Source organism: Ischnura elegans, chromosome 2 (genome assembly GCF_921293095.1).
Source record: "Ischnura elegans chromosome 2, ioIscEleg1.1, whole genome shotgun sequence".
Classification (NCBI taxonomy): Eukaryota; Metazoa; Arthropoda; class Insecta; order Odonata; family Coenagrionidae; genus Ischnura; species Ischnura elegans.
This window is the reverse complement of record NC_060247.1, coordinates 87,627,616-87,649,722: the sequence shown is the minus strand read 5'-3', so window position 1 is coordinate 87,649,722 and position 22,107 is coordinate 87,627,616. Positions and strand designations below refer to the sequence as shown.

The 22,107-nt window shown below is 38.1% G+C and overlaps 1 protein-coding gene across 1 annotated transcript in view; it reads left to right on the top strand.

Annotated features, from left to right (window-relative positions):
* LOC124153201 (piggyBac transposable element-derived protein 4-like) overlaps positions 1–11,442 on the top strand; it is a 51,310-nt gene extending 39,868 nt beyond the window's left edge. Inside the window, exon 3 of the mRNA XM_046526301.1 lies at positions 11,357–11,442. Coding sequence (XP_046382257.1) covers positions 11,357–11,442 — 86 coding nt within the window. The remainder of the gene's footprint in view (positions 1–11,356) is intronic.
* The last annotated feature ends 10,665 nt before the right edge of the window (positions 11,443–22,107 follow it).

Genomic DNA, 22,107 nt, shown 5'->3' with positions numbered 1-22,107 from the left:
ACTAATTCTCTCTCCTCACCTTAAGATCAAATATATTTCATATTTATAACCTCCAGATATGTTTCAGGGGGCTATATAATGATCAGAATACCCTTACCCTTGAGCCATCGCATGCGAATTGACGTACTTTTGGCTAAGTTACCTCATACATTTTGTAACGCACATTCTTGTACTTTTTACAAAAAATCCTACGTTAAATTAATTTGGGAAAATGTGCAATTTGTAATGTATTTCGATAAAAGATAACTTCCGCTAATTGGAGCCTGAATCTGTAGATTAAACTTCACTCCATAGGCAAATGTTTTTATGGCCAGTCGGACCGAAGGAAATTTTTGAACAAAGGGATTAATTGGAATGAATTTAACTTGCTTCAATCACGTATAAATAATTTTTACGCAAGGGAGAAATACCCCTTATCTTTTTATTACATTTTTTCTGGGTGACAAAACTCAAGTTTTGGCTGAGAGGGTCCACTAGCTAATGCACCACTCAGAAGTGCGGTGATAAGTGATATTCAAGCGCCTTTTGTGAATTTAAAGCACATTTCTTTGCATTTTTCCTTAACTGCTTCAAACTCCCCAAAAAATTCCCGATTCCCTCATAACTACACTATTCCTACGGACTATTGCATAATTGTTTTTGGTTTTTAAAGAAAATATTTCAACGGCAAATTGGTTTCCCGTACCTGGGATAAATTATTTGGCTAGGAATTCGCAGTGGCCTTCTTGTTGAAAGACTATATCAAGAGGTTATATGTTATACAGTCATTAATTCGATAAATCGTAAGTGTAGAGCCGTTCCTTTTTTGAGGTATTACAGATTATTTACCATGAAGAAAGCAGTTGGACTACTAAATTAGAGAAGCAGCACTAACGGATATTTAAACAACGTACTGATAGAGGCATATTTTAATCCAATTTTAAATCTTCCGTTTTTGACCTTCCGCTTACATATATTTTTCCATATCATACATGAGTAAAAAATAAACATTGATATTTTCATGCATATTATTTTAAAATAATGTATTGATTTTCGCTTAATATCCACTAATTCGTTAACTATTCCCTCGCATATGATGATGATGATCAGCGGATAATTGAATAAGTTATATATTTCGTAATAGAACACCACACTAGGTACATTGAAATTTGATGAGATAATCTTAAAAACCAAATATTTGGAAATTGCGGGCCGATAATGAAGCACAAACATACAAGTTAAAATAATAAGCCTCAACTTAGCGTAGCAAGATTAAATACGAATACTACTGAAGCAACCAGTGCTGGAGATAATAAAACAAAAAATGGTCGCTCAGTTAAAATTTAGATATATGGCTTCCATTCCTTTGTTGACTTTCGATTTCATGGCTATTAACCTCGGCTGAAGCCATTCAAAACCCATTCCAAACACTGGGCGCGTCTCTCTTTGCATTTTAATAGACTTATGAATTATGAGCGTGAGCGTCTCGTCCAATACTCCGCCCGGGGCACGTCACACGAAATGCCTTATTACAATGAAGTACTATGCTTTCCGAGTGTATATGACCAAATCCCCGTTCTTAGATTTGTCTCTCAAGATTTCGTAATCGAAAATACAAGCGTGTACATCGCATGTTTTCCAACTATGTACTTCCCTAAATAGAAGTAGCCGGATATCGAGTGTTGAAGTTCCTTCAGTCACAATATATTCACCCTTCCCGCTTCATTAATGAAGAGTTGACAGTTTAGCCGTCTCAGAAGAAACGTTTCCAAGCATCTGTTAGTTTTAATTCGATTCTCCCAACCGTGGCTTGAATAATCACCCATCAGGTTCCCGAGAATAATTCCTTACACCAACGGTGCCGTTATTATTATGTAGATAGGCTAATGAATTGCGGAGAACAAACTGCGAAGTAATAGCAATTAAGGGTCATAAATTAAAAAAAAGGAATGTTAACAGAGTGAAAGGATGAATAAATCTCGCCGCGGGAGATAGAAAGTGCTGCTGGATGACTTCAGGAACCTGAATCAAACCTTGGACTTTCAGCAGCACAGATAAATCCGTCAATGCCGGTGCTGTGGATGAATTTTACATTGGTGTTGCTGCATAGGTTGGGAAAATCTAAAAATATAGCTCTGTTAATGAGTCTTGTGGTTTTGGTAATGTAAAGGCTATATACCCAGCACGCGTGCTAATTGACAATGATCGATATTATCTACATCTACATCTACATAATACCCTGCGAGCCACCTCTAGGGTGTTTGGCTGGGGGTGATCAATCACCAGCATGCAGCATGCATTTGGACTCCCACATGCACACTACACCGTCCAAAAAACGTCCCGTATAATAGCAAACTATACTACTATATGCTGTTAGAAATAGAATATAGAATAGAAATTCAGAAACATGCATTAAGTTTTACATAGGTTAGTAGGCTACACTACAAGTCATGCAATCTATTTACGAGTTCTATTGCTGCCGTTATAATCTCTTATCGATCGTGGAAAAAATGACATTCGGAATCTGTCTGTTCTGCAATCTATCTCTCTTATTTTATTTATATGATCTGATCTTCCGTAGTACGTTGGCGTCCGCAAGATATGGTTAACTTCGTCAGAAAGGACACTGCTCTTGAATTTATCTAAAAGGTTTAGTCTATTTTTCAATCTACGGTCCGACAGAGATTCCCATCCGAGTTTATCTAAGAGGTCAGTTACACTCACAAGACTATCGTAACGACCTTTCACATACCTGGCAGCTCTTCTTTGCACGCGTTCTAACTCTGTTATTAAGCCTTTTTCATGAGGGTCCCAAACACTGGCAGCGTATTCCAGATGTGGCCTAACGAGGGAAAAGTAGCTAATTTCTCTCACTTTGTCGTCGCACTTTCCTAATATTCTTTTAACAAAACCCATTTTACGATTAGCTTGACCGGTTATTTCTCGAATATGTTTATTCCACGATAGATCATTATTGAGTCTAACCCCTAGATATTTCACGGATTCAACTGCCTTTAACTGCGTGCCCCGAATGATATAGTTACGCTGTAGGGAGTTATTCTTCTTCCAAAAATTCATTACGACGCATTTTTCCAAATTTAATTCTAACTGCCAAGCATCGCACCAAGCTTGGATAGCAGCAAGGTCATTCGTTAGTTCATCTATATCTTTGCTGGAACGGATTTCTCTGTAAACTACAGCGTCGTCTGCAAATAATCGTAACTTACTCTGCACATTATGGGGAGGGGGGGGGGGGAAATTGTCTCCACAAAGTTTTTGCCACAACGATAAGTCCAAAAAGAAATACACGTCATCAGAAAGAAACTGATTTTATCGCAGAGTAATTGTCACGACACTAACGTTGCGGTGATAATTTTTCCACCATAGTGCCTGGATATATTGGTACGTATATATTTTGGCGCTTTATTGTAAAACACAATTTTAATTTTTTGCGCACCGTGAAAACCGAATATGGGATGCATAACTGCAACGACTCTACTATTAACCGATTTAATGATTGAATAAGTCATATGAATATGTAATAAAACATACATGCATCACATATGCCCTGGGGAACAATCATTACTGGCTATAGCCCAATCAATAATCCGCAGCGTCAAATCTCCATGCTCCAATTTCCGGTGGCATTTATAGAGCAAAAAGAGGGTTTCAATGGTCCACACCCCGAAGGAGAGATACTGGAGCAATTAAAATCTTTGAACTATCTCGGGAGCAGCATTGCAAGCAATATGAGAAGCACCACAGATGGATATGTATCCCAAGCTAAATGGCTTGCATGGTAAATAGCCGTCTTTAATGGCCACTACTCTGCTCCAAGAGCATCAGTGCGGAGATCGGGAGACAGCATGTGAAGACATAAGTGTGGGTGCCCTACGGATCAGAAACTTGGACAATAGGAAAAGCAACCCATTGAGCGCACGACGAGGTCGAGTGACCTATTTCATTGTTTCACCTCCCGCCTTCCTGTCTCTAAACGTTCTTTTCTATTCAGACTTCCTTCTTCCATTAACTCCTATGCCAAATGTGTTCCAAATTTTGATCTTTTTTTCATTCCTCACCCAACTTGCACCATCACTATCGTAATTTCCCCCCTATTCCTCACACCACCCGATGAAATTTACTATTCTTTGTAATTTATTTGTAAATACTGTTGAAATTTTTTGTTCATTATTGGTTAGGTTGCTTAATATTATTACATTGTTTCTCCTGTTATTGTAGTCCTCTGTAATTGGCCTCGTGCTGTTTTTGGACTAGATTAAATAAATAAATAAATTGAGGCCATCTAGACTTGTTACTGGCAGTGCGGTGGGTTCTAAAGGTCAAATGGACGGATAGGGTGAGAAGGATGAATATTTACGGAATAATAAGAGAGGTAAGGAAACTGCGGAGCATAGAGGAGACCCGTGAAGGACCCAGTATTGAAGCTATATCAGAATACAGCAATGGCGTGAAGAATATGGTGGAGGGAAAAAGTGAAGAAAAATTCTTTAGAGAGACCTAGAGATAATCATTTGGGGCAGGTTGAGGAGGACAAAAAAAGACCGTTAGGGAAGTAAAGATACTAGATTCGGAAATAGAGACAAGGTGGAATATAGTATTTATTTATATAATTTATATATAGACTTCATTTATTTATTTATTTTATAGTTTTCCCAACAACATAACCATGGGCGTACCCAGCGAAGGTACGCACCCTCCCCCCCAGAAACAAAAATCGCAAATGTCTTTAAAGAAAATAATATTTTTCCAAGCAAAACTTTTTAAAAACTAATAAAGAGCTATTACAGTTTCCTTAAAATGTTAATTTCATTCACCTTTTCCATGCTTAAATCTTACCTTCAACTTGAACAACCATTGCTTGCCCCCCCCCCCAAGTTTTGACCCTGGGTACGCCCTTGAACATAACTACAGGGAAAATTCAATTCAAACAAAGCATATAAATACACACGTGGATATACACAGCTCCAGTCATTATAATGTATCAATCACATCGGATTTAATTATTACAATCCATCCATAACATCAGAGCTTTACAAAATACCAATCTTACATTGTATTGCCACACTGAAGGTACAACTCCTTCTATCTACCTGAAAATGGCTTCAAAGCTTAAACGCGTCGAACGCTACCACTAATTATTTGATTAACATTGCCATCCAGCTTTTACTGTACTATGATTGCCTTCTTTGCCTCTCCGGACACAGTTGCCTTCAATTTGTAGTGTCAATCCTCGGAAATCGTCAAATTATTCACTGCCTTTCGCAGCAGTAGAGGTATGAGGAACACTCCCACATGTTGGGGAGAGGAGATCACGGAATAGAAACATTACCATCTCCGAAGCGGAGACGTCAACGCCTCACATTCGATATCCCGGCGTGAGAGGAAATGACAGAGTCAATTTTAATGCTCGCGCGAGATAAATCTAATTCGTTCGCCTTTCGCTCGGATTGGTCGCCAGATTGGGAAAGGGGAAAAGAATTGGACCGAGGCGTTGTCATCCCGCTCAACGACGCATCCATCCGAGAACCAAGAGAGGACGGGACGGAAATAAAAAAAATATAACAAAACGATGGCTTCCCAACTGACTTGAGGGTGAGATGGTCCTAATTTCGCCTCCTCCAACCCACAGGAAGCACCTCCACTCCCCCCGTTTCCACACCTCTCCGTAATCCCCTTGTCCATCGGAGTGCGCTAAGCAAACCTTCCCTTTTTTCCCACCACAAAGGTCTTCGTCCCACTCTCTTGGTAAGAGATCAGATGCCACGGTCTTCAAAACCCATACACCCCTCCTATCCCCCCGACTCCCTCCCTCGCCCGTCCACAAAACACCCGTGGTCAATATAAATGCAAAGCAACCCGGCAGTAAATTCTCAGCGCCGAGCACCGCACCTACGCACTCACGCCGGGACAGAACACACGTATACGAGCTAACACCACCACCCCCTCCCCCTCACCCTTTCCCCCTCCACCCATCCTCCCCCCCTCAAGTTCACCCCTCTCATTCCCATTCCGAACGCGCCCGAATGGGTTTCCACCCACGGTCAGAGATGGGTTAAGTACTTTAAAAAAAAAAAGTAATAGGGCTTTCAGTCACCGGGGCTACTTTTTTGTTTATTCGTAATCATTTACGAGTACATACTGATAACAGTGTTGTAAAGGGACGAGTTTCGGTGGCAAGTTGCTAAAGCTATGGGTAGTTTTATTTTAACTTAGATATATCTGAAAATTATTCTTAAAGGCTTTCAAAAACATTTTTTCTGTTTATATAATTTGGATTTTATCAAGCTGGGAGCAAGAACATTATGCTTAGGAATTCCTACGAAACATTCTAAGGAATTCTGTAGTGCACCACAGAAATTGCTAAGGAAGTTTACAGACCTCAAAAAACGGCCAAGGAATTATCTAATACTTATTCAGAAACTGCAAGGAATACTGTAGAAATTTATAGGAATAGTATGCTCCAATTCTTCGAGGATCTCCAAGAAAATTCTGTACAAAATTCTAGGAAATTCTACGAAATATTTTTAAGAATTTTATTGCATAATTTATTTAAATACCATAAGAATGAATTGCGCGCTGATTCACAAGCTCTAATTTCAACTCTGATGAATTTACAATCAGGGCCGGACTGGGACTCAAAAAAGGGCACTGCCTTCAACTTAAGAGAGGGCGTAATCCGAGGGTAGGGCTATGGGATATTGTCTTGAAATTCACAAAGTAAAATTTGAAAAAATATGGTTTAAAGTAAACAAAATATAAAAGTATTTTTTGCAACAATGGTTTCAAAAAAGCTATACAACTTGTATGTAATGAAAGGTACACCAATTTTACAAGCAAATACTCCAAATGATCATGTGTAATTGGCTTCCACTTTAGATGGATATTTTCTAAATATTGTATATTTAATATTTTCAAAGATATTTATTATTAATGTTACAAATTACACTACTGTCACTATTTCAGATATTTGAATAATGGAAAAGATAAAACTTGTAAATAAGATTAAGGTTATAAATGCATTTTATTTATGTATAGGTACATTTATGCAATCCAAATCATACATGAGACAAGAGACATATTCCATTGTTTTATGAAATAAAATTAATAAAAACTAAAACATATCTTTGTAGAAATACAAAACAGCCTCTGAAGACTGAAGTTATCACTAATTATTATGAAGGCCACATTTTTGGAGTCCACTTTTATTATCAGAGGAAAAGTAGGCGCTTCATTTCCATGCTTTGGAAACAGAGTTCATTTATAATTTTTTCATTGCTTATCTTTGTGGCTAATTCTCGCTCTGACTGCATCAAGAGGAGAGCTTCCAAATTCTCTTTGCTCATAGATGAACGAATTCTCAATTTTATGGGCTTCAGCTTTGAAAATGCACGTTCGCAGCTCACTTGGGCCATCGGTATTGTTAAGAGGAACTTGTAAGCTTTATGGAGTTGCGGATACATTAATGAGTACATGTTGTACTGATAAATTATCTTGTTTCTGGGATCTGCTATTGCAGCTTGGAAGAAACGCCCTTATATTGACCACTCATGTTTTCAGCTCCATCAAATGAGTTGGCAATACAGTTGTTGATATCAAGTCCTGCTTCCCTAATTACTTCGGTAAATATCTAGAATAAACTTTCTCCTGTTGACGACGACTGCACGCTCTGTAAGCCAATAATTCTTTCTTCTACTTCTGTTCCTAAAAACAATGACATATTGGTCAAAACTAGAGACATCTGGAGTTGAGTCCATTAAAACAGAGTACGACATAGCTTGCTTTACTTCATCAGCGATAATTGATTTGATCAAACATTTTATAATGTTCATTATTTTGTTAACGGTGGTTTTACCCAGAAATGTCACCTGGCTTCCCCTTCCTCTGGCTTGAGAACTATCATCGTCTTGCTGATTTTAACGCAGCTTTACTCATTTGAATGTTTTTTTTTCACACGATTTTCTAAGTTTCTGTAATAATTGCAGAGAAGAAGGATTGTTTCTAAAAAATTTTCATGGTTCAATGAATGGTTATCAAGGGAATGGGCACTTTTTTCTGATGCCCTACAAGCAAGGCCTTGTTTGCCAATAAGTTTTACAACATCTATAACAGCAATGTGTTCGGGGGTCCAGGGCGGATCCCCGCAAGGATACCTCTCGAGGACCGGGAACCAAGTCTGAGACTTATACGCCCGAGACTCTCGAGAGGGGGAGGACAGATAGGAACAAAGGATAGAGGCATCGCCGCGATTAGAGCCCGACGACGCCTCAGGGAAAGGACGGGGAAGGAAGGACGGGACGAGGAATCCTGCACCGTCACAAAGGCGGGCAGGTCCTACTATTAGCGAAACCAAGCAATATGCAATTAATATTCTAACGACCTTGGGGGATTATTCTACGAGGAAGAATAATCCAACGATCAAATCGTTAGATAATCTATAACAGCACTTGCCTTCGATAAAATAGTTATTTTTTATTTTTGCAAGCTGTTTTTAAAAAATTTGCTTGTCGATGGTCGATCCCCTGTCGTGCGCCACCTTAGCCTTACTTGGTTCTTTGTGAGATACTGAAACCTCATGTTAGAGTACAGTTAATGTCAAATGTCTGTAACGGCCCAACCCCTGGCAGAAAACAGATGAACAATCAATAAATACTAAGCATACACTGCAAAATAACTTTTTTGAACTAGTGTTGTAAGTAAGCCAGCTGCGTTTAAATTTTTCGCCATCAATATCTACGGTGAAAATGCTTTCACTAAAAGGCAGTCGTTTGGCGTTTTTGTCACGCTGAACAGGATGAAACTGGAAAAACGATGTCTAAGTCTGTCAGATTTGGCTTTTTATAGTACCTGGAATTTTCATAGTCCAACATTGACTCTTCATTTGTTTGAGTCTGTACTGTCAGTGAAACTTTATTGTCTGTTTTGTCTGTTGCTGCTACCGGTTCGCTTGGCTGTACTACTTTCACTTCCGAAACTAACAAATCCAGTTAAATATCACTCCCCGGGTCATCCTCCGCCACAGAATGTTCTGTACATGAGATTTTTTTAAATGTTTTCGATAGGCCTCCCAGATTCTCCATCAGCATTAGAAGAACAACTTGGCTGTAAACCATGACCATAGAAAGTGGTTATCTTTGGCAAATTTTGAGCAACTTTTTCCCTCTGCCTAACGTATTTTTCTTTTCTGTACTCATTTCCTGATTTCCTTTCTTTCTTTAGCCTTTCTCCTTCCAATGTGCCCTAAAAAAGAATTGTATGTACATGGAAATGTCCACAATAATCACTTTAAATAAATATGTCTAGTTTGTGGAACAGTCCACCATAAATTACTGAAGGTGACGCGAATGCGGGAGTGAGATGATTGGAATGGCGCAGCGCGTCATTGCAATCATAGCATGTCGCTGTCGTCTTAGTTACTGTATCAGTATAAGTTGTTTTTGTATACAAGTGTTGGGTTTTGAATTGACCGGAGCACCTTTTGAAAATGCGTACTTACCTTTGCCTTGCAGGCGCAGGTACGCATTTTTCAAAGGGCGCACCGGCCCACTGGCCGATGGGCCGGCGGGCCAGTCCGGGCCAGTTTACAATTACCGAAAACACTTGTAAAACCTCCTCAAAGGATGATACACCAAAGTTGTAAGGTGCTTATTAAACAACAATATTAACACAATTTACAATTTATTAGAAGATAATGACTCCATGCCGCCCTTGTTTCTCTGACGAAGAGTATTAAAGGTATCCATACCCGGTGAGGGTATTTACGACCTATGCACGTTGATACAGTTTCGTCTACAGTGTAATGATTCCTTTCAGCAAAAATAAATTTATTACCTGATGATTTTATGTACATATTTAATGTTCACTTCTTTCCTCAAAATTACGAATTCGCAATGCATTAGGATCATATGTCTTTTTATGAGGCAGTTTTTATTGAGCCAACGGTTTGGAATTTTATGCTTTCAGCAAGGTTTTTATATACTGATTCATAGTTGAATTTAACAATCCAACATAAAGAAAATTTTAAAAGCCCTCGTACTTGAGATCCAATTTCTAAAATCACGAACATTTATGAAGTGGCTAGGACGACTTTTTATAACTTTTCCTCTTTTTCCGCCATTTTGTTCAAATGTTTGTCCCATACTTATTTGCGGTTATACCCTTTTTGACTCCTGATTCTGCATGGCCATGCTAATCTTAATTTTTAACCTTTAACAAATTTAAGCCGTAAAAGTCAAGCGTGCCTGTGTTGCGGACTTGAGTTAGTTAAATCTCACACCGCCTGAATGCTCAAGTAACTGCAATTTCTTTTTCCTCTATACTCATGAATTATATACTTATTACACTGCACGCTGCTTGTTGGTGAAAACTCATACCCTACCAAACGCACTTGAGGTTGTTTCTAGAGTATAATTTATATGTAGCATATGGACCAATTTTATAGAAACGACGCCTCAGCGAAGTGTTTATACAATGAAAAACCCACTTCCCACAAACCCACCCACAAGGTAGGATTGAAAGAAAAGATGTGCCATATAAAGAACTGTAACGTTTGATATTTGTGTTCGATTAATGTTGTTATCAATTTACTGTTTATGTTTTATTTTATGTTTATGTGTAATGAAGAGGGAAGGAAGGTTACCAAGGGGTTGGTGTGGGATTGTTGTGGGAGAAGTCATTAAGAAAAGACCTTGAAGGAAGGAGACGAGGAAAGAAATTGTGTTTTTAAAGAAACAAAAAGGTTCTGTAAAGAAAAATTGTCTGATGTTACAAGAATAAATACCTTCATTAAATACTTAAACACATTTTATAAAATGGAAATATGTTCACCTCAAAAAGTATCGGTAACGAGTAACAGTTACCATGGATATTTCGGTAACGGTAACTCAGTTACTTTTTCTTCGTTGCTTCCCCCTCTACATCCGACCGAACCCCGCCCCTCTCCTTTCTCTCCCACCCCCCCTTTTCACTTTTTCCTCCCCCACCTCCTCCTCTCAAAGACGGGTTTCTCCTCCTCAACCTCTCCCCCACTGCCTCACCCCACAGTCCCACGGGCCAGAGCCTTCGAAATTAGGCTTCCCTTCTCTTAATGCCCTCCTCTGCCCAAACAAATTTCAGCCTTGTCTACCCGAGATATATTTTACACCCGCCCTCTCGCCCGATCCTTCTCCCCACCCCACACAAACGACCCGAAAACTTGCTTAAGCAACGGTTTAACGCGATCTGATTAGCCACTGAAAGATTCAAACGACATAACAAGCTTAAGAAGCGGTCATTCGGATAAAAGGGGGATTGATACACTTTTTCCTTCCCTTTCCCCTCACTCCCAAGCTTGCTCATTCTTTTCCTTTCTCGTTTACAGGGGAGGAGTGGGGGGGCGCCACGTTGAGAGCCATTCCACAGCCCACGTCACTCCTGCTATCGCAAGAGGTCGCCAAAGAGGATTAGCCGCACTCATACGGAGCGCGTAATTCCTTACGGGAGCCGTGAGACCTCCGCTTGCAGAGCCAATCTCACGATGCTGATGTCAGATTAGCTTCTAGCGGGACAAAGTAGAGGATGAAATTGGTAAGGAGTAGTCTATTAATTGATAAGGACTTTGTCAGGATCTTTTCAAGAGCAGTCCTACGAGAAAGTTGTCGGCAGCTCACTTTCATTCGCGTCTATTCATGGTTTCAATATCTAACTTTCTTGCGCGTCGTTTTTAAGTTGACTATTGCTATTGCAACTAACTCTCTGTGCCTTACAGTAGAGGGAAAACAAAGGACGGATACATGATATTAATCATATTCAATATGTTTTAAACAGCAGTCTTACGAGACAGTAGCACTTCAACTCACTAATATTCGCACCTACCACTGGCTTCGATTCCTAATTTTTCTTACATGTTGTTTTTATGCTGACTATTGCTATTGCAATTGACTCTCTGCGGTTTAAAGTGGAGGAAAACGAGAGGACATATAAATAATATAAATCATGTAAGATTCCCAAACTAGTAGTAGCGGATACAGAAAAAACTCAAGGGGGGCGTAAAAGATATCTTGAGCTACCTTTACTATTATCGTAATAAAAATATAATGAAGTCAGAAGCAAATTGTATTTAATTTTAATTTGATTAACGATATTGTATTTAATTTGATTATTCACGTATATAAGACAGTGCCATCTCATGAGACAAAAAAAGCTATAATTGTGGCTATGCAATGTTCGGCAATGTGGGGGCGCGGAGGGGAGGGTATTTAAGAGGGGGTGCGCCCCCTGCCCCCCCAAATGTATCCGAGCTAGCCGATTGATCTGGGCGATGGCTGAGGTCACATAGTTGGGAACGACGACTATGCTTTTTTTTTCAGAAAAATAAATCTTTGAATTGTAACAGCGTATATATACTACAATTAATATGAGTGTAAGAATAGATGTCGCGCAATCTATGAATAAGGGTAAAAGGTAGGCCAAAGGCAAAATAAATCCACGAACTCACTCAAGTGTACAAAAATATGCGGGATATAGGTATGTGGCTCCATTTATTTTAGGTCTGTAACATTAACCCAGTAAATTTCTCCACCACTAGTATGTGTACCACTGTTGCACAACGAGTTGAAATCCGAATGAATGAGGTGTTTGATTTAAGCATATGAGCGAGGAAACTATGAGACGGAAAAAGAAATTCAAAGAGTTTTCGAAATACAGTTCCTTTCCCCGCGCCACCTTGCACTTCGAGGATTATATTAGGTGAGTGTTCGAAATTTTGTCTCGTGATTTGATCCTGGGAAACTCCGTCGGTAGTCAAACGTTGTACTTATTCCTCATCATATCAAGAGAATGCTTTCCTAAAAATGCCAGTATTAATGTAAATCCTATATTTCAAAAATTCTTTCCGTAGCTGGAAAAAAAATTCCGGGTTGATTCATATCATTGTCACTTCAGCAATCGCCATGTCACTCACGAGAATCAGTTGCTCTTACACAGCGCGTAACTCCTTATTCTCCAAAACTATTAACTCTGGTGCGTTTTTAATTTTGACTATGCATTCTTGCATGTGTATGTGAGAAAAGATATCAAAAGATGAAATCGTTTTATGAGTCAGAAGACACTGAATAGATTGTCAGTGTGGAGTGGCTGTTGACATACTACGATCGGTACCATGAATGCAACTTGTTCCGAGTCCCCTTCAAGATGAAGTTTTTTTTTTATAGGAAACTTCTTCCTTGTATGTACATAGGATAATTCCCTTTAAAACTTGGCGCAATTCCTGACGGCAGTCGGAAGGACATGATAAGCGAGTCTAACGGGAAATAATAAAGGTGCTGATGTCACATTAACTTCTACAGCGACATGGGAGAGAATACCATATCTAGATTCACAAGCAATTTACAAGTAAACCAAGCATGAATAAGTGGTATTTTCTATGCATATTTAATGGTCGCGGACCGTTGCTGATAGGTTCTTAATTTATAGAGCTTTGTACACATCTTTTGTACCTTAATGGCGACAACATAATAATTGGAAGAAAAATTGTTTTATGAGTGAAGTTAGTTAGGCTATAAAATTAATTGTTGGGGTGGAGAGGCTAATAAAATACAGTCATCGAGGGCTCGAAAATGTCTATGGGACGAACTCAACACATAAATAGACGATCGAAAGATAACTTCTAATGAAGAATCCTGTCGGATACGATGTTCGAAGTAAGAGAATTTTTAACGAGTTTTAATAGGCACTAGCTTGTGATATACCAAAGTTAATAGCTGGCCAAAGACAGTGACATAAAAATAATGCCATAAATTCCGGTGTGGGAAAAAAAGGGTGGTAAAACATGAACAATTTTCATAGATTTACACAGTACAGAAACACATGCGAAGAAGATCCATAGACAACAATACTTCAACCATTAACATAGTTCAAAAAGTGTAAGAGGTTAAGTGAAGCACATAGCTTGATATAAGGGAAATACGTCTCTAACACCGCAGAAATGACATCGAAAAAAATCTAAATACAATCTTGAAAAATCAAAAAGGATACAAATGTAAATAGCAGCCCTACTTATACAGTATAAACATTCATTCTGGGCAATAAAATCACACATGAATAATATTTCATTTATTCTGTCTCAACCAGGGATATTTTATTCTCCTTTTAGTTGTAATATTTTAATTTACCCTCATTTGTTGTCTTTCTTTTACCTGAATTTACTCTCAAGGAATTTATTTCATTGTAATAAATACCTGATTGAATAGTATGATTGCGGTAATTCACTGCTGATCGAGGGGTTTTGCGTTAAAATTTCTGGTGAAGCTTTCAGACAACCCCAACAGGAAAATCCTTGAAGTGCGAGGTGACTAGAGGAAAGGAACCGGCCCTCCTCCCTAGACTGTGTGAATTTCACTCACCTGTAACCTAGTCCGTGGTGAGCTGTACCCTCGCCCAACCAAATCAACCTATGGATTGAATAACTGAGTGAGTACATACATAGAGAATATCAAGAGAAGGAATGACCATGTTAAATGATGAAGGAATAATTCTAATACTAAGGAAGTAAAGCAATCGAAACTTAGGTGGAATGATGGTATTGCTGCATTCCGACGACTTTTGGACAAAGAGGAACGAAGGTAATGAGTAATGTAAAGGGAAGACTGGCGGACAGTTGTAGAGGAGGCCAAGATCCACAAAGTGCTGAAGCGTCACGTAGAGAGAGAGAAATATCCCTCATAAAGACTGATCGGTAAGAAGTCGGAATACTGAAGAATGAGGCACTGCATTTCAGTAGTTTGGCATAAGAATGAAATTGTAAAAAGAACTTTATAATGCATAATTTTTCTCTAGCAAATTAATTGTGAAACTAATAGGTTTTTTTATCGATTCAAATATTGATACTGCGCCTTCGTTGATGCTTACCTCACTCAGAGTTTTAACCCAAAGTTGGCTTGAGGGTTGAGCCCACTCCAAACTAAACCATAGGTGTGTAAGCACGTACTTAATAGAAAATTCAGAGTAGGAGGGACATTATCCAAATGATCTTCCCACTAAGCATTGACCTCCCCATTCTGCATCATATTAAGGGAATATTTTCTAGACTTTACTAAAAGTGGAATGATCAATCTGAACCTTAGTAAAATATCTTTTTAAAAATCACACCACTGAGGTTGGTTCTTCTTATTAAACCCTTCGACACATTGCAACCAGATTTCATGCACCAGAGAGCTTGCCCGAGGCGGGCCTCGTACTCTCACCAATATTCTAAGCTCGATTGCCCTACTTTACCAATTATCGAAAATTTTCTCTGCTGTTAATTCTCCGCTATTGTTTGATATATGAAACCTATTATATTGTGTGTGTATGTAATTGCTGAGTGTTTCTGAAATCAAGTTATTTATCATGTTTGTTAGTTTTCTATGCATGCACAATAACTGGATTCATAAAACTGAATGCATTAGCGGTAAGAAAATAAAAATAATCACCGAATTGAATCAAGTAAAATGTTTATCATACGCATATTGATAGCACCAGTTCTGTTGCAACAATAAGTGATGGTAGCCCCAAAACATGTTCATATATATGGGGTATCTATATATTTCACTACATTTTTATAGGGTTTACTTTAATTTTTTGTGAGTGTAATAAAGTAATATTATTATTATTAATACCTTCTTTGCCTTTTTGCCAGCAGCGATAATACTTTCCATCCACGAACTCAATGCTGGAAGATTGAATCTGTAAATCATAATTGGCCATGTTTTTCCTATAAATTATCTACATAAATATCAATTTCATCTATGATAAGTGAAATTTCTCCTAACAAGACACTCCCAAAAAATCGTTGAGCCCCAGAGTGTAACGAAAGGTAAAATAATTCAAGTTTTAGAACCAGTTATCTGTATTGGGTAGCGCAGAATTAACTAAGGAATCGGTTCATTTGTTTTTAAGCGGCTGAGAAAAATTAAAACCAGCATTTTCGGCATAAAATATACTTATGCAGTGTATATGGGGCGCCTAATATCGAGTTCTAGGTCACAGATGTATGACAGAAATGTGACTATAAAATGACTGTTTTCTCCGTTTCATTGGTTGTTGACAATTCTTGAGATTGGTAAAATTCGATGTTTTAACTTGATATGAATGATAGTGAATCATCGCGTTAAGTCTTCAAAACTGGCAAAAAAAACAGCAAAGTCTAGTACGCAAAATACTTCCCGTGAAATAGTAATATTTTACATTGATACACTAAAATATACTTTAACTACAAAAATATACTTTATGTGGGAATAATAATAAAGCAAAGAAAATTTATGCACAATAAGGAAACTAAATATCTTCACGATTTTACATGCACCAATCAGCGATTGTCATCAATAAAATGCTTTCTGCATTTTCACCGCGACAGCATGCAGACCATTTTACCGACTAGACTAAATACATTAAGTAGTTATTACAACAGTATTTTCAGAACAACTCTTTTTTCCCTCTGCAGTACGAATATTACTCGAAGCTTTACCGATTATAATTTATGACTGGTGGGGAAGCGGTACAGAAATGCAAACGAATTGCTTTAGCAAAAAAATCAAGACCTCTGCGATGATTCTTAAATAGGGAACTTGCACATATTTCAGATATAATCAATAGCCCCAAAATTATATAAAAATATATGTTTGCATACCTCGGTGATTTTTTTTTATTATTTTACGACGTGGTTTGCGATATGTAATGCATCAAAGTTCACGAGAATTTTCAAATGCAAGTGAGAAGCGAAAACGCCCGATGATTGGCTGGTAGAAAAGTGACGTCATAGTTCAGTACGAGGAGGCACGGCCATATTAGAGGTTGCATACTTGAATACAAGCGACGCGTCGTGGTTATGATTCATTTATTGAAGTGCAGACGTATCGGAGTTGTTCATTGTGACTTCAGGGCTATTATTTGATCTATTTCTCCTCCATTGAAAGCGATAGATTGCGAAAAGATGAAGGAATATGGTTATTCCTAGGCTGATCCTAGCAAGCTTCCTGTTACTGATTCCATCATGATAACTGGGTATTTTAGTGAAACTGCAGACTTCGTCGGCGCCGAAAGTCGATGCCGAGAAATGGAAAGTTAGCTGATGTGCATCTGAAATGTTTTATAGTTCATAACAAAGCGAGACTTGCGTATAATAATGGCAAAAGCGTATACTCATGTGAAATGTGTATTATTTTGGCAGTCCGGTAGAGAGTCTTATGGTGAACTTATTTCCACCTCGAAGCTGTCGATGATACTTTCAACTTAAAAATACCTTGCCTGGAGGGCGACAGGAAGCTCTGAGGAAGCCAGACTATCAATCTTTCAATTTAGTAGCGATAATATAGACGAACTTCCAACACAACATCACATCTTGTGACTCAAAAACCCTGAAGCCACTTCCTAATCTGCAGAAAGAATCGGTCAATCGCACTTCGATCAATATAATAAACACAACGTCTTCAGGTATTAATAAGTTACTTTTGTAATGAAAGCCTTCCTAAAGTAGCATTAAAACGTGAATATTTTCCAAACAGAGTCTTTAATACATTTTGGGAGCTTTTCTCACGATATATATGAAACCTACTCTAAAGGCGAGCTCATCGTCATTGCGATCGGTTGTCACTTCAAAATTCCGTATCGGAAATCCTAGAGGGATGACCTTCGACGATGACCGTGATCACCTGCACTCTCACTATCACTGGAACCCGTGGTGAAAATATCATCCCAATCCAATTTCTATTTGGTTTTAACTGGGGAAAGAGCAACATAGAACTGCACATTCTTTGGGCAACTTTGGGTTTGACTTTCCCTCAAACACCCCATTTCCCCTGTGGTGCACATCAGTCCTATCTTTATGCGATGGCCTGACAACCTTTAAATGGATCCTTGGTTTATCCTGACAACCAACTAAATGGAAATTGCTGATCCACACGTCTTCCTCTATCTCCACAGTTTCCAAATCAAGGGCCGCGGAACATTCCTCTTGTGACTCAACTTTTTCTGAAAAGCAAGCAACGGCGTAGAATAAAATCAAAGAATGCTGCGATTTATTTTCTGTGACCACCTCTGGATTCCATTCTTTTTCCATCTACAACTTCCTTTATCTTTCGGGGTAAACTATGGGACATGATAATGTTTAAATATTTTCATTAATTTATAACAAAATATAAGTTCTAAAAATACCCAAAAGCCATTTTATTAATCTGCACTGATGAGTGCAAATTAATGTGGAAGATGAATGATGTAGACGTTGTAGTTTTCCCTAGGTTGAGTTGCAAAGTTCATGAAGTTGACAAAACGGCTAATTTTTCGGTGCGCGGATTCATTTATTGCACCGGCCGTGTCTACATTTTTGAATTTTTTGTAATTAAATAAATCAGAATTTAGGATAAAATTTCCTTTAAAATGACGTATAGTTCATTATTATAGCATGCAGTGAAGCCAGGATTTAATTGCAAAGTACAGCGGCACATCATTTTGACGCCGACAGTAGAAGAAAACGCTGTCTTCTTGGCTGGCACTCGAATGCATGAGGATCAACGTTGCTCTATATTTTCATATTTCTTCCCTTGATTTTAAGCATCATGGAATTTTCAATGTCCTTCCGTAACTGAAATTGAACAAGTGCCATAAATAATTTGAGTCCATCGTAACCATCGAGAAACACCTATCTCGATTTTTGTTGAGAAGTTGAGTTTTTATTCTACGGCGGCCGAATTATCGAAAAATCTCAGTTTCAAGTTATTCAGTCGATGAAATATGGAAATATTATTTATATTAAAGTTATCTTCGTTCACATAGCACACGGGTTTATCATTCCGTTTATTATACTCTTATTTTTCCGTAACGCTCATCCCGACAGACGGCATGCATCGAGGCTTTTCTTCTAATTTCCTCCGTGGGAATGCAGACGAAAATTTTTTCTGGGGTGTTATTGCACAGAGGAACAATGCACCACTTGTAATTTTTCCTTATTTCACCCATGTTCTCCTTTAAACGCAACGTGGCTCTTCCAAACCTGCAGTTTGGGCTTGGATCTTGGACTCCTACTGAACTGTGACGTCACGGCCTAAGATTAGTGGGGGCGGTATTTTTTAGCCCGCGAAACTCGGGAGACTTTTGGGAGTCACTTTCTAGTGTATAAACTGAATTTTAAGCGGAAAAAAGTATATAGCGGTACTAAGTGTTTACTGTAGTATATCAGCATACTGTTTATAAAAAGTATGCAATTTCCCTATTCTACGGAAACATACGTCCTAATAATCATAATATTGCGTATTATCCTTATGAGTCTTAGATTTTAAGAGCAATTAGCACTTAAAAAAACATACATTGGAATTTTTAAAACGTATACCAACTCAGACATCCCAAAATTTTGCATCTTATTACAGAAAATATATTTCCCCGATCTTAATATAAAATTAAATATAAATATATTCTGACCGGCTTCCGATGAAAAAGTACAAATATGCAATCCATGTCTTTTCTCGCTTATCTTTTTCATGAAGGCATTATTTCAACCATTGCTAAATTCAAACTAGACGTTGTAACCATAGAAACGAAATGGCCCAATAATATATAGAATTATTCACTGCACTTTATCTCTCGGCAGTTAAAAAATGACATGAAAAATATAAAATGTTATTTTAAGATTAAATACTTACACGAATCCTTCCTATTAATCTGAGAAATAATCAGCACCAATCTGAAAGGAAATTTTTCTCATCTATCTTCCGAAATAATTGCATTTTCGCCATTTATTGACCAAATCTAAAAATCACCTTTGTTAGTATTATTATTTAATTTTTCTGTTTCCAAGATAAGACCCACAGGTAATTTTCAATGTGTTGGCACAGCTAGTGGTCCGACAAAACTGTGCTTTAAGGCACAACTGAAATTTTTCTTTTTGCCATTGAATACTGTGCTGAAATGCTTCGATGCCCAAAAAAGGGAAACTCAATCTGATGATTTGCAATCTCACGCACATTGAAGCTATGGATAATCATCTTTATACTGACGTTAATATTTAATCATCATTACCAGAGGTTATTTTATTTCGCATATATTGGATTCCTATCTTACACTACTGCTGGAACATCTTAATTATCTAGTTTGTACGCGATTAGGCCTTCCGGAGAACATAAGGACGTTTGAAAAGATTTTTTGATTTCTCTCGCTTCAAACAAAACTCTCAGCTAGACAGACCTTCAATGCCCCTCGATTTAATTCGAATGTGGTCCTTTCTATCTGAAAGAATGGAATTACGACGGCACTCTTAGACGGACTGAGGTTTGAGTCTCTTGATGTGAGTAAAGTAGTCAAGTTTCCCTAGTCAAACATGTAAATTAAGTCAAATTGACTCTCGGTGTACAAAAAGCGCACAATGCGCACTATCGAATACACAATGCGACTGTCGAATTAGGAAGAGAAGTACAGAGACAGCCTTTCATATCATATGCACTGTCGTTCAATGGTATAAGGCTCAACTATGTGGAAGTTAATACCCGAAAATGAAAAGGAGATTTCGTTGATTTCCACTGATTTATTTGGTCCTTACGACATGTTTCGAACCATAGAGGTCATTATCGAGTACCTCTCAGGAACATGGTTCGAAAGATGTCGTACGGGCGAAATAAATCAGTGGAAATCAACGAAGTCTCCTTTTCATTTTCGATGTGTACGGACTTTGAAAGCGATACTATATTTTGGAGAAAATTTTCAAGGGTTCGGGGAATTAAAGAGATTATATACAGATTAACATTGCAAAAATTTTTTTGCTCGCAGATCAGTCATCTCGATAACATTTGAATATTTTTACATGATCAAGTGGTCACATTAATACAAAAGTGCGTTCTTCATCATTCAGGACAAAAGGTATCGACTGAATTGTCAACAGTAAATACATCGTGGATTCAGTTTTGAATGGCTTAGCCATATCCGGACCAGGTTTTGAGCCGATAAAAAACGAGCAAAGTCGACAAAAAAAACAAACTCTTCTTGGGCACTCTAATCTTGTATCGCGATCCGTTTCCACCCATGCCAGGTGGCTGAGCGGCCCTTCCCATAAGTCCGTGTTTTTATTTTGCATTTAAAATTATGGATTATGGGAGGATAGAGATAGGAGAGAGAGAGGTGCCGATCTTAAAAAAGCCGTTTTTTTCCTCCTCGTCGGAGGGCGGAGGCGATGACAACTTAAAAAGCAGCATAAATCATTCTCCAGCAACTCGTGCAAATAAGTGTGCGAAAAAAATAACCTAATCAAGCCGCGGAAAATTCACTTGATTGGCAAGATTCCGACAGAGGAAAAGAGCATATTTTGAAAAATATTCTACGGTGTTCGACGAGATGTTGTGGAACATATTGCAATGATAAATGAAAAATTAAAGGCTTTGTGTATGCCCACAGTATGTATTATCACTTGTACCTGATGATAGCGAAGGTGATTCGCTGAAACGCGTCGTACGATAATAAATACTGTGGACATACACAAAGCTTTTCATTTTTCATTTATCATATTTTGAGAAATTTGAGAAAATATTCAAGATTAAAAAAAAATAGTTTATTTGCATTTATTTCCCGGATACGGTGGAAGATTCATAAGCGGACCCACTACTTCCTCATTAAGGATCGTAATTTTTTCGCGACGAAAAACTCGTATAATATTTATAATATCTCCCTGAAATTTTACAAACATAGATACAGATAGAGACAGATAAATATTGTACTAACATTCTTTTTTATCTCTACTTTTACCCTCGAGAAATTACCGAGTCAAAATGTTCGCATATTAGACACGGGAAAATATTTAATACGGTTTTGTACAACACATCCTGAAAATGTCAAGATAATTCCAGAATTATTCGTCTTAATGGTCCCCAGGTTTCTTAATGGTTTCCTTGGCCAACACCGGGTATCTTTCCTCCCTCCCCTCACAACCCTTTCGTAGTGGGGCAAATTACCTAAGCTGTGGGTCACCTCCTGTAAAAACCACACCATAACAATAGCGTAAGTATCGAGCGAGTAATACATCACAAAAGAAGCATGGTCGAGCGAAAGCGAAGCGTCTCCTTAAACCAGCCACGTGGCGGTGCAACATTTTGCGAAGTTTGTTTCGTGGGTTTTCTT